The sequence below is a fragment of the Salvelinus fontinalis genome, chromosome 33 (assembly GCF_029448725.1).
Source record: "Salvelinus fontinalis isolate EN_2023a chromosome 33, ASM2944872v1, whole genome shotgun sequence".
In the NCBI taxonomy this organism is placed as follows: Eukaryota; Metazoa; Chordata; class Actinopteri; order Salmoniformes; family Salmonidae; genus Salvelinus; species Salvelinus fontinalis.
Window position 1 is genome coordinate 2,152,795 of NC_074697.1, and position 13,352 is coordinate 2,166,146.

The window sequence follows — 13,352 nt, forward strand, 5'->3', positions numbered from 1 at the left end:
CCGTATGGTCTCGCTGTGGAGAGCTCGGTCTCCTGGTTTGGGCACAGAGCGTTCAGCGCCTCCCGCTCCTGTTGCCAGCGATTGCCGACCGCATGCTGGTCCTGGGCAGACATGAGCACAGACTGCTGGGACACGGCCAACCCTGGGAGGCTGTCTATGACAAGACATCCTACCAGATAGACACACATACTGTACACCCGCTCACACTGCCCACCCCTCTGTGTATCTTGGGGAAGTGACAGCATTCTCTTTCCTGTGTCTGTCTCTTGTGGGCTGCGTGCCTTAGCAATGAGGATGGTCCAATGCGCACGTACACACGCACACGCACGCACGCACACATTCACACACACAAACGCACACACACACACGCAGGCACACACGCACACACACACACACACGCACACACGCACGCACACAAGCACACACACACACACACGCTGCACTTGCTCCATGAACCGTATGCATCTTCAATAGAGCTCAGCGGCTGCTTTATCCAATAGTATTGAACGAATCAATGGATAGATTATACACAGTTGATACATTACAGTAAAACATGCTGAATTATTCACAAGCAGGTCAAAAAATACTAACATTAAACAGCAACAGGATAAACGTTGTACTATAACACACAGGGATTTATATTTATACATGTCTTGCCCTCCAGCTAACTCTGCTGTGTTTTAAAACACTGAAACGTTGTACTATAACACACAGGGATTTATATTTATACATGTCTTGCCCTCCAGCTAACTCTGCTGTGTTTTAAAACACTGAAACGTTGTACTATAACACACAGGGATTTATATTTATACATGTCTTGCCCTCCAGCTAACTCTGCTGTGTTTTAAAACACTGAAACGTTGTACTATAACACACAGGGATTTATATTTATACATGTCTTGCCCTCCAGCTAACTCTGCTGTGTTTTAAAACACTGAAACGTTGTACTATAACACACAGGGATTTATATTTATACATGTCTTGCCCTCCAGCTAACTCTGCTGTGTTTTAAAACACTGAAACGTTGTACTATAACACACAGGGATTTATATTTATACATGTCTTGCCCTCCAGCTAACTCTGCTGTGTTTTAAAACACTGAAACGTTGTACTATAACACACAGGGATTTATATTTATACATGTCTTGCCCTCCAGCTAACTCTGCTGTGTTTTAAAACACTGAAACGTTGTACTATACACACAGGGATTTATATTTATACATGTCTTGCCCTCCAGCTAACTCTGCTGTGTTTTAAAACACTGAAACGTTGTACTATACACACAGGGATTTATATTTATACATGTATTGCCCTCCAGCTAACTCTGCTGTGTATAAAACACTGAAACGTTGTACTATACACACAGGGGTTTATCTTGGCAGAGAGGATGGGAAATTCAATAAACAATAAAAGATCTGATTTATATTTAGTAAAGATGGCTGTAGACCTACACTATAGTGATTTATATTTAGTAGAGATGGCTGTAGACCTACACTATAGTGATTTATATTTAGTAAAGATGGCTGTAGACCTACACTATAGTGATTTATATTTAGGTAAGAGATGGCTGTAGAACTACACTATAGTGATTTATATTTAGTAAAGATGGCTGTAGAACTACACTATAGTGATTTATATTTACTAAAGATGGCTGTAGACCTACACTCTAGTGTATGTTATGATTGTGGATATTACTTAGAGAACCCGTTGTATCTGTTAAGTGATGCGGGTGAGGTTATGATGTCATTAGGACTACCTCCTATTGCCACAGCCTGTTTCTCTTGTCCTACTTCTATAGTTGGGTATCTGTAATACATGATCTGTAATACATTATCTGTAATGCGTTATCTGTGATATATTATCTGTCATATCAAATCAAATGTATTTTATAAAGCCCTTCGTTCATCAGCTAATATCTCGAAGTGCAGTACAGAAACCCAGCCTAAAACCCCAAACAGCAAGCAATGCAGGTGTAGAAGCACATGTAGAATACAGGTGTAGAATACATGATCTGTAAGACATTATATGTAATACATTATCTGTACGACGTTATATGTAATACATTATCTGTAAGACATTATATGTAATACATTATCTGTACGACGTTATATGTAATACATTATCTGTAAGACACATGATGCACAACAGGAACCTGCAGTATTTATGCAACAAGAAATAATAATGGAAAGGACTTTACACAGGTGTGTGTGTGTGTGTGTGTGTGTGTGTGTGTGTGTGTGTGTGTGTGTGTGTGTGTGTGTGTGTGTGTGTGTGTGTGTGTGTGTGTGTGTGTGTGTGTGTGTGTGTGTGTGTGTGTGTGTGTGTGTGTGTGTGTAGTGTAGTGCATTCCGGCCTCAGTGGAACTTCTATATATTCTGTCTGTTGTTTGACTCAACTGTCTGGGTTTCTATGGTGATCAGGTTACAGTCTGTCTTCAGACTCATTTACATAATCATATAGTGCTTGTTACATCCTGGTTCATATTCAGTAATTATATACAGATGTAGGATTTTAATTTGAGCCAGTTTGCTACAGCAGGAAAATAATCCTGCAGCAACAGGAAATGTGAATTATTATGTGGATTATAAGTAATGGACAATGTAAGGGTTGATACATTTTTCGTGAAGGAAAATCAAGTCTGAAATGTAAAAGTGGAAATGACAAAAATTCAGAAGCCTTTTTTTCAAAACCCAAACAAGTTTTAAGTTTCCTGCAAGGCAGGAAAGTTATGCCGCAACAGAGTGATCAAATTAAGATCCTACATCTGCAGTGGATCATAGAGCAGGGTCTTCACATGCTAAAACATGGTACCATATCGATGCTCATTCACTTGATGTTCAACATACAAACCTTGTATAAAATATGTTGAATTTGTACATTTTTAATAAAACAATGTCAGATCTTCAACATTGTAGCCATTATCAATAGAACAAAACAACAGGCTGGGTAGCACCTCCTACTGGAGAATGTATATATCTACTGATACTCTTTGGTCTCCCATTGTCACTTATCCTTATTATTCTCTATGTTTGGTTAGGTCAGGGTGTGACTCGGGTGGGAAAGTTTATGTTTTCTATTTCTTTGTTTTTGGCCGAGTGTGGTTCCCAATCAGAGGCAGCTGTCTATCGTTGTCTCTGATTGAGGATCATATATAAGTTGTAATTTTCCTTTTGCGTTTTGTGCTATCTTGTTTTCTGTTTCGTGTTTTCTGCCTGACAGAAATGTGCGCTTTCGTTTTCACATTTGTTATTTTGTTTGAGTGTTTTTTTTAAAATAAAAGAATCATGAACACTTTCCACGCTGCGCTTTGGTCCACTCTTCCTACCACCAACGAGAGCCGTAACACCCATTGAGTGATTTAACCAAGCCCTTTCCCTGCCCTCCTTAGCAATGATATTTGTCACTGACTACTACAAATATACTATTGTGAGAATGATTGTTGAGAGATCTCCACTTAAAAAAACTAAATAGATTTACTGTTGCCATCAAAGTCATTCTAAGGTTTAGGGTAGGTGTCACGCCCTGGCCATAGAGAGGCTTTTATTCTCTATTTTTGGGTAGGCCAGGGTGTGACTAGGGTGGGCATTCTAGTTTCTTTATTTCTATGTTTTTATGTTTTAGCCGGTATGATTCTCAATCAGGGACGGCTGTCTATCGTTGTCTCTGATTGGGAATCATACTTAGGCAGCCTTTTTTCCCACCTGTGTTTTGTGGGTAGTTGTTTTGTGTCTGCACCTGACAGAACTGTTTCGTTTTGTTCTACTTTGTTATTTTGTTTCAGTGTTCAGTTTGATTAAATTATTATGAACGCTTACCACGCTGCACCTTGGTCTCCTTCTACTTCATACGACGAGCGTTACAGTAGGTTTAACAGAGCAAATGAAATGTAACCATACTTTATCAGTTATGTATCGTCACAAATATTATTTATGCCTGTGTAACATTTACAAAGTCATCAACAGCTATTGTTTCAATTCATCCCAGGGTTCAAGTGTAAGATAGTCTTCAAGGAAGTAGGGTTTCAGACGTTTTTTTGAAAGATGGGCAGGGACTTCGCTGTCCTGACTTTAGGGGGAAGCTTGTTCCATCGTTGGGGTGCCAGGACAGAGAGTTTTGACTGGGCTGAGCGGGAGCTGCCCTCCCGTAAGGGTGGGAGGGCCAAGAGACCAAAGGTGGCGGAGCAGAGTGCTCAGGTTAGGGTGTAGGGTTTGACCTCAGGCTAGGGTGTAGGGTTTGACCTCAGGCTAGGGTTTAGGGTTTGACCTCAGGCTAGGGTGTAAGGTTTGACCATAACCTGATTTATTCTTTAACTTAGATTTTTGGTTGAGATGGAGACGTGAATCCATCTCCTTCAAATGTTGATATTTGGTTGCATTGACAACCAAACACAATTCAACATCCCTTTTGAAGTATAATAAATAGCCCAATAACTTGTTGACAAGTTAACAAATGATTTGTTGGATTCACGTCTCCAACTCATCCAAAAATAAAAGTTAAAGAATGGGATTTAGCTAGTGGCTCAGATGAAACTATCCAAGCAGTAGATACATCTCCTTTTAAATGTTGATATCTGGTTGTGTTGTCAACTAAACACATTTCAATATTACTTTAAATACAGTAAATAGCCTAAAGTTAAGGCTGTCTTATAAACTAATGTCACATTCAACCTTAAAATTCAACTAACTTTCGGCTGTCTTTTTGAGTGGGTGTATATAGGTTGTAAACCCAATGATCAACGTCTCAACCAAATATTACCCAATGATCCACGTTGAAATGACATGGTGTGTCCAATGGGCAGTTGTTCTTGTTTTGTCAAAAGTGAATCCGATAACTCCTCTGAGAATTTGAACAGGAAAATTGAGTTTATGTTTGTTTATTTAGCGCAATACCTTGTTACTGTAATAACTACAGTATAAAGTACTACGTAATTAAATCCTATCCCACAAACTCAGATCATCCCAAGAAAAATAAATAGAACGAGACTCCATATCTTTGTGTTGCCATGGTGTCATTGTGTTGCCATGGTATCATTATGTTGCCATGATGTCTTTATTTTGCCATGGTGTCTTTGTTGCCATGGTGTCTTTGTTGCCATGGTGTCTTTGTTGCCATGGTGTCTTTATGTTTCCATGGTGTCTTTATGTTGCCATGGTGTCTTTATGTTGCCATGGTGTCTTTATAGATCCCAACATACTTCCTCTGTAGGTTGTGGTTCCACTATAAGCGCTGCGTTAGCTTTCACACAACAGAACCTTGCCTTTCTCTGCTGTGATGATTACATTCCCTCCACACGTTGGTGTAGATTACCTCTGGCTCACGTTCATGACACGAAGACTCGTCTCTGTGGGGCGTGTTTATGACACAGTAATGACTCCAGATCCCAAACCCCTCATTAGGGGGGGGAGGGGGGTTAAGGGTGCACCCATCCTGGGTAAGAGCTGAAATAACCCTGAGTGAGAACAGAGAGGGAGAGAGGGTCATATCAGTTCAGTGCCCTAACCAACCCCCCCCCCCCCCCCTGCACTGTACCCTGAACACTCCATATCGATCTGTACACACATCACCCCCATACACCCTACAGTACTGATACATCACCCCCATACACTCTACTGTACTGATGCATCACCCCCATACACCCTACTGTACTGATACATCACCCCCATACACCCTACTGTACATACATCACCCCCATACACCCTACTGTACATACATCACCCCCATACACCCTACTGTACTGATACATCACCCCCATACACCCTACTGTACATACATCACCCCCATACACCCTACTGTACATACATCACCCCCATACACCCTACTGTACTGATACATTACCCCCATACACCCTACTGTACTGATACATTACCCCCATACACCCTACAGTACTGATACATCACCCCCATACACCCTACAGTACTGATACATCACCCCATACACCCTACTGTACTGATACATCACCCCCATACACCCTACAGTACTGATACATCACCCCCATACACCCTACTGTACTGATACATTACCCCCATACACCCTACTGTACTGATACATTACCCCCATACACCCTACTGTACTGATACATTACCCCCATACACCCTACTGTACTGATACATCACCCCCATATACCCTACTGTACTGATACATCCCCCCCATACACCCTACTGTACTGATACATCACCCCCATACACCCTACAGTACTGATACATTACCCCCATACACCCTACTGTACTGATACATCACCCCCATACACCCTACTGTACTGATACATTACCCCCATACACCCTACAGTACTGATACATCACCCCCATACACCCTACTGTACATACATTACCCCCATACACCCTACTGTACATACATCACCCCCATACACCCTAGTGTACATACATCACCCCCATACACCCTGCAGTACTGATACATCCCCCCCATACACCCTACTGATACTCAGTGCATTTACTCTTATCACAAGGAGCTAATTGGGTTCATTTTGGTCTCGCTGAAGTGGCTAGATAAACAGTACTGAGTGCGTGGGCAGATTCATTACGGAGGAATGTGTTTGGTTGAGCCCTTGATTGGTGCTTCTGTTTGTGGATGCTTATACCAATGGTAAACCAACACTTTGGACCCCCCCCCCCCCCCCCCCCCCCCCCTCAAACACACACACACACACACACACACACACACACACACACACACACCTAAACCTTGCCTGTCATATTTCAGACCAGAAACCTCAATGGCTGCCAGTGGAACCCTGTGTACAGTGGTTAAACCGTGATATGGGGAAGCCAGAACTTGTTTTGTTGTTGTAATGACTAGTTATTTATGACTGCTAGTTGTCCATGGCAATGGCATTCTACATCATTAGGTTTGTGTGGCCAGATGTGTCTGTGGAATGGGGAACATTCCGGAACACTTCTGTTCTTGACATTCTACGACAGAACATTCTATTTACAGGCTACATTCCTCTGTGCATGTCATGTAGTTTACTCAGAGGAGACCAGATTATTATACAAGTGGTGTCTCGATTACCCCATTGACCAGATTATTATACAAGTGGTGTCTCGATTACCCCATTGACCAAATTATTATACAAGTGGTGTCTCGATTACCCCATTGACCAGATTATTATACAAGTGGTGTCTCGATTACCCCATTGACCAAATTATTATACAAGTGGTGTCTCGATTACCCCATTGACCAGATTATTATACAAGTGGTGTCTCGATTACCCCATTGACCAGATTATTATACAAGTGGTGTCTCGATTACCCCATTGACCAAATTATTATACAAGTGGTGTCTCGATTACCCCATTGACCAGATTATTATACAAGTGGTGTCTCGATTACCCCATTGACCAGATTATTATACAAGTGGTTTCTCGATTACCCCATTGACCAGATTATTATACAAGTGGTGTCTCGATTACCCCATTGACCAAATTATTATACAAGTGGTGTCTCGATTACCCCATTGACCAGATTATTATACAAGTGGTGTCTCGATTACCCCATTGACCAGATTATTATACAAGTGGTGTCTCGATTACCCCATTGACCAGATTATTATACAAGTGGTGTCTCGATTACCCCATTGACCAGATTATTATACAAGTGGTGTCTCGATTACCCCATTGACCAGATTATTATACAAGTGGTGTCTCGATTACCCCATTGACCAGATTATTATACAAGTGGTGTCTCGATTACCCCATTGACCAGATTATTATACAAGTGGTGTCTCGATTACCCCATTGACCAGATTATTATACAAGTGGTGTCTCGATTACCCCATTGACCAGATTATTATACAAGTGGTGTCTCGATTACCCCATTGACCAGATTATTATACAAGTGGTGTCTCGATTACCCCATTGACCAGATTATTATACAAGTGGTGTCTCGATTACCCCATTGACCAGATTATTATACAAGTGGTGTCTCGATTACCCCATTGACCAGATTATTATACAAGTGGTGTCTCGATTACCCCATTGACCAGATTATTATACAAGTGGTGTCTCGATTACCCCATTGACCAGATTATTATACAAGTGGTGTCTCGATTACCCCATTGTGGGAACCAGTAGATTAGTTGATATGATCTTGATTTGGGTTTTCTCTCAAAACAATTAGATGCCAATAAAACCTATTGGAGTCATTCATACCCCTCAGAATGTTGCTGTAGAAAGTCTGTCCTAGTGTGTGTGTGTGTGTGTGTGTGTGTGTGTGTGTGTGTGTGTGTGTGTGTGTGTGTGTTGGAGAGAAAGAGGGGAAAGATGATGTTTAGTCTGTCTGAGTGTGATTTAATGAAGAAAATATTTAAGAATAGCTAATAAATTCCTGGATATTGTTTTACGGCTATTGTTCTTTTGTATGTCTTTTGGCTTCCCAGTAGTGGTGCTATTAACCCACTGCCAGGAGAGGGTGTGTGTGTGTGTGTCTGTCATCTCCTCTCTCTCTCTCGTTGCAGAGTGCATGAACTGCACCGGCTTCACTGACATGAACAGCAGACTGAACTACATCGAGTCCAAGGTACGAATGAAGGACAAGAGAAAAGGAGAACAGAGAACATGGAAGAAAGATGAAGATGATGATGATGATGATGGACAGAAGATTACGTGTCACATCAGTATATTTAATCTGACCCTGGCTCTTTGTTATTCCAGATTAAGATGCTAGACGGGGCAGGTTCACCGTCACCGTCCTTCAACAACTCAACAGAGGGCTCCAGTGATAACGAGGTGTACACCACTAACCCCACCCCCATAGGCCCTCCATCCTACCTGCAGCCAGGTAACACCACTAACCCCACCCCCATAGGCCCTCCATCCTACCTGCAGCCAGGTAACACCACTAACCCCACCCCCATAGGCCCTCCATCCTACCTGCAGCCAGGTAACACCACTAACCCCACCCCCATAGGCCCTCCATCCTACCTGCAGCCAGGTAACACCACTAACCCCACCCCCATAGGCCCTCCATCCTACCTGCAGCCAGGTAACACCACTAACCCCACCCCCATAGGCCCTCCATCCTACCTGCAGCCAGGTAACACCACTAACCCCACCCCCATAGGCCCTCCATCCTACCTGCAGCCAGGTAACACCCCCAACCCCACCCCCATAGGCCCTCCATCCTACCTGCAGCCAGGTAACACCCCTAACCCCACCCCCATAGGCCCTCCATCCTACCTGCAGCCAGGTAACACCACCCCCATAGGCCCTCCATCCTACCTGCAGCCAGGTAACACCCCTAACCCCACCCCCATAGGCCCTCCATCCTACCTGCAGCCAGGTAACACCACTAACCCCACCCCCATAGGCCCTCCATCCTACCTGCAGCCAGGTAACACCACTAACCCCACCCCCATAGGCCCTCCATCCTACCTGCAGCCAGGTAACACCCCTAACCCCACAGGCCCTCCATCCTACCTGCAGCCAGGTAACACCTCTAACCCCACCCCATAGGCCCTCCATCCTACCTGCAGCCAGGTAACACCCCTAACCCCACCCCCATAGGCCCTCCATCCTACCTGCAGCCAGGTAACACCACTAACCCCACCCCCATAGGCCCTCCATCCTACCTGCAGCCAGGTAACACCACTAACCCCACCCCATAGGCCCTCCATCCTACCTGCAGCCAGGTAACACCCCTAACCCCACCCCCATAGGCCCTCCATCCTACCTGCAGCCAGGTAACACCCCTAACCCCACCCCCATAGGCCCTCCATCCTACCTGCAGCCAGGTAACACCCCTAACCCCACCCCCATAGGCCCTCCATCCTACCTGCAGCCAGGTAACACCACTAACCCCACCCCCATAGGCCCTCCATCCTACCTGCAGCCAGGTAACCCCACCCCCATAGGCCCTCCATCCTACCTGCACCTCTGGGGAGGTTACCTCTCAACATGGTAAACACATTGTTCTGGTTCTGGTCCATAGGAGGAAGAGGACCACCAGGACCAATCGGATCACCAGGAATTCCAGGTCCAGCTGGCGAGGCAGGGGTTCCAGGACAGACCGGACCGACAGGTGATCCATCCTGATATTCCTCTGATGGGAATGCATGACATACGTTCTGGTTTTTCAACATTGTTCAGCGTTGTCTTGCGTCAGAAGATTCCGCCTGCGAGCGTTGCGTAGGAGTGACGCCACCTGACGTCAGACAACGTTCAGGTCATTATCTTCAATATCTGAAAACCTATTGTTGTGAGATGATATGTCCCCTCTGATTCCCAGGGCCAATGGGAGAGATCGGTCTTCCAGGCCTCCCTGGACCTCCAGGCCCTCCAAGGCCACGTCCCTCCTCTACCCAGCCGAGGGGTGACATGTTCGGGTTCGACGAGCAGGGTGAGTGGACCCCCTCCCCCCCCCAACCACCATCATTACCATCTCAGCCTCAGTAGATGGTATTTGTTTCCTATGAACTCTTCCTGTCAACTACGAGGGGAACACTGGCCAAGGAACAATGAATGTAGAACAAGACAGGGCACAGCTGGGAATACATGCGCTGTTACTGAATATATGTTCATATCCATGAAGGAGAAGCAATTAATTAGAACCACTGAGAGTATCTGTCCTCCTCAAAATGTGGTCCCGTGTGGCTCAGTTGGTAGAGCATGGCGTTTGCAACGCCAGGGTTGTGGGTTCAATTCCCACGGGGGGACCAGGATGAATATGTATGAACTTTCCAATTTGTAAGTCGCTCTGGATAAGAGCGTCTGCTAAATGACTTAAATGTAAAGATAGCATTGTTTGCTTCAGCCCTGTAACAAAGACATTATATTAGTAGTTAAAATGCATCAGGTTGCTATTTACCAGGGTCAAAATGTCTCAAGTACAGAATTGATTGTTTCCTTGTGTTCACATTCAAACTGCAGCTGCTAACAGCTACCATGTGTCTCTATAGCCACTGCAGCTGCTAACAGCTACCATGGGTCTCTATGGCCACTGCAGCTGCTAACAGCTACCATGGGGCTCTATGGCCACTGCAGCTGCTAACAGCTACCATGGGGCTCTATGGCCACGCAGCTGCTAACAGCTACCAGGGTCTCTATGGCAACGCAGCTGCTAACAGCTACCATGTGTCTCTATGGCCACTGCAGCTGCTAACAGCTACCATGTGTCTCTATGGCCACGCAGCTGCTAACAGCTACCATGTGTCTCTATGGCCACGCAGCTGCTAATAGCTACCATGTGTCTCTATGGCCACGCAGCTGCTAACAGCTACCATGTGTCTCTATGGCCACTGCAGCTGCTAACAGCTACCATGTGTCTCTATGGCCACGCAGCTGCTAACAGCTACCATGTGTCTCTATGGCCACGCAGCTGCTAACAGCTACCATGTGTCTCTATGGCCACTGCAGCTGCTAATAGCTACCATGTGTCTCTATGGCCACGCAGCTGCTAACAGCTACCATGTGTCTCTATGGCCACGCAGCTGCTAATAGCTACCATGTGTCTCTATGGCCACGCAGCTGCTAACAGCTACCATGTGTCTCTATGGCCACGCAGCTGCTAATAGCTACCATGTGTCTCTATGGCCACTGCAGCTGCTAATAGCTACCATGTGTCTCTATAGCCATGCAGCTGCTAACAGCTACCATGTGTCTCTATGGCCACGCAGCTGCTAATAGCTACCATGTGTCTCTATAGCCATGCAGCTGCTAACAGCTACCATGTGTCTCTATGGCCACTGCAGCTGCTAACAGCTACCATGGGTCTCTATGGCCACTGCAGCTGCTAACAGCTACCATGGGGCTCTATGGCCACGCAGCTGCTAACAGCTACCAGGGTCTCTATGGCAACGCAGCTGCTAACAGCTACCATGTGTCTCTATGGCCACTGCAGCTGCTAACAGCTACCATGTGTCTCTATGGCCACTGCAGCTGCTAACAGCTACCATGTGTCTCTATAGCCATGCAGCTGCTAACAGCTACCATGTGTCTCTATGGCCACGCAGCTGCTAATAGCTACCATGTGTCTCTATGGCCACTGCAGCTGCTAACAGCTACCATGTGTCTCTATGGCCACTGCAGCTGCTAATAGCTACCATGTGTCTCTATGGCCACTGCAGCTGCTAATAGCTACCATGTGTCTCTATGGCCACTGCAGCTGCTAATAGCTACCATGTGTCTCTATGGCCACTGCAGCTGCTAATAGCTACCATGTGTCTTTATGGCCACTGCAGCTGCTAACAGCTACCATGTGTCTCTATAGCCATGCAGCTGCTAACAGCTACCATGTGTCTCTATGGCCACGCAGCTGCTAATAGCTACCATGTGTCTCTATGGCCACTGCAGCTGCTAACAGCTACCATGTGTCTCTATGGCCACTGCAGCTGCTAACAGCTACCATGTGTCTCTATAGCCACTGCAGCTGCTAACAGCTACCATGTGTCTCTATGGCCACTGCAGCTGCTAACAGCTACCAGGGTCTCTATGGCCACGCAGCTGCTAACAGCTACCATGGGGCTCTATGGCCACGCAGCTGCTAACAGCTACCATGTGTCTCTATAGCCATGCAGCTGCTAACAGCTACCATGGGTCTCTATGGCCACGCAGCTGCTAATAGCTACCATGTGTCTATGGCCACGCAGCTGCTAACAGCTACCATGTGTCTCTATGGCCACTGCAGCTGCTAACAGCTACCATGTGTCTCTATGGCCACGCAGCTGCTAACAGCTACCATGTGTCTCTATGGCCACGCAGCTGCTAATAGCTACCATGTGTCTCTATGGCCACGCAGCTGCTAACAGCTACCATGTGTCTATGGCCACGCAGCTGCTAATAGCTACCATGTGTCTATATGGCCACTGCAGCTGCTAACAGCTACCATGTGTCTCTATGGCCACGCAGCTGCTAACAGCTACCATGTGTCTCTATGGCCACGCAGCTGCTAATAGCTACCATGTGTCTCTATGGCCACGCAGCTGCTAACAGCTACCATGTGTCTCTATGGCCACGCAGCTGCTAATAGCTACCATGTGTCTCTATGGCCACTGCAGCTGCTAACAGCTACCATGTGTCTCTATGGCCACTGCAGCTGCTACCATGTGTCTCTATAGCCACTGCAGCTGCTAACAGCTACCATGTGTCTCTATGGCCACGCAGCTGCTAACAGCTACCATGTGTCTCTATGGCCACTGCAGCTGCTAACAGCTACCATGTGTCTCTATGGCCACGCAGCTGCTAACAGCTACCATGTGTCTCTATGGCCACGCAGCTGCTAATAGCTACCATGTGTCTCTAAGGCCACGCAGCTGCTAACAGCTACCATGTGTCTCTATGGCCACGCAGCTGCTAATAGCTACCATGTGTCTATATGGCCACTGCAGCTGCTAACAGCTACCAT

The 13,352-nt window shown here is 45.8% G+C and overlaps 1 protein-coding gene across 4 annotated transcripts in view; it reads left to right on the plus strand.

The window, feature by feature from the left end:
• The window catches only part of LOC129831633 (collagen alpha-1(XXVI) chain-like), a 68,559-nt gene that overhangs the window by 27,245 nt on the left and 27,962 nt on the right, over positions 1-13,352 (plus strand). For all 4 annotated transcript variants that reach the window (XM_055894977.1, XM_055894978.1, XM_055894975.1 and 1 more), the window contains exons 4-7: positions 8,470-8,531; positions 8,666-8,792; positions 9,942-10,031; positions 10,239-10,349. In XM_055894977.1, coding sequence (XP_055750952.1) covers positions 8,470-8,531; positions 8,666-8,792; positions 9,942-10,031; positions 10,239-10,349 — 390 coding nt within the window. The remainder of the gene's footprint in view (positions 1-8,469; positions 8,532-8,665; positions 8,793-9,941; positions 10,032-10,238; positions 10,350-13,352) is intronic.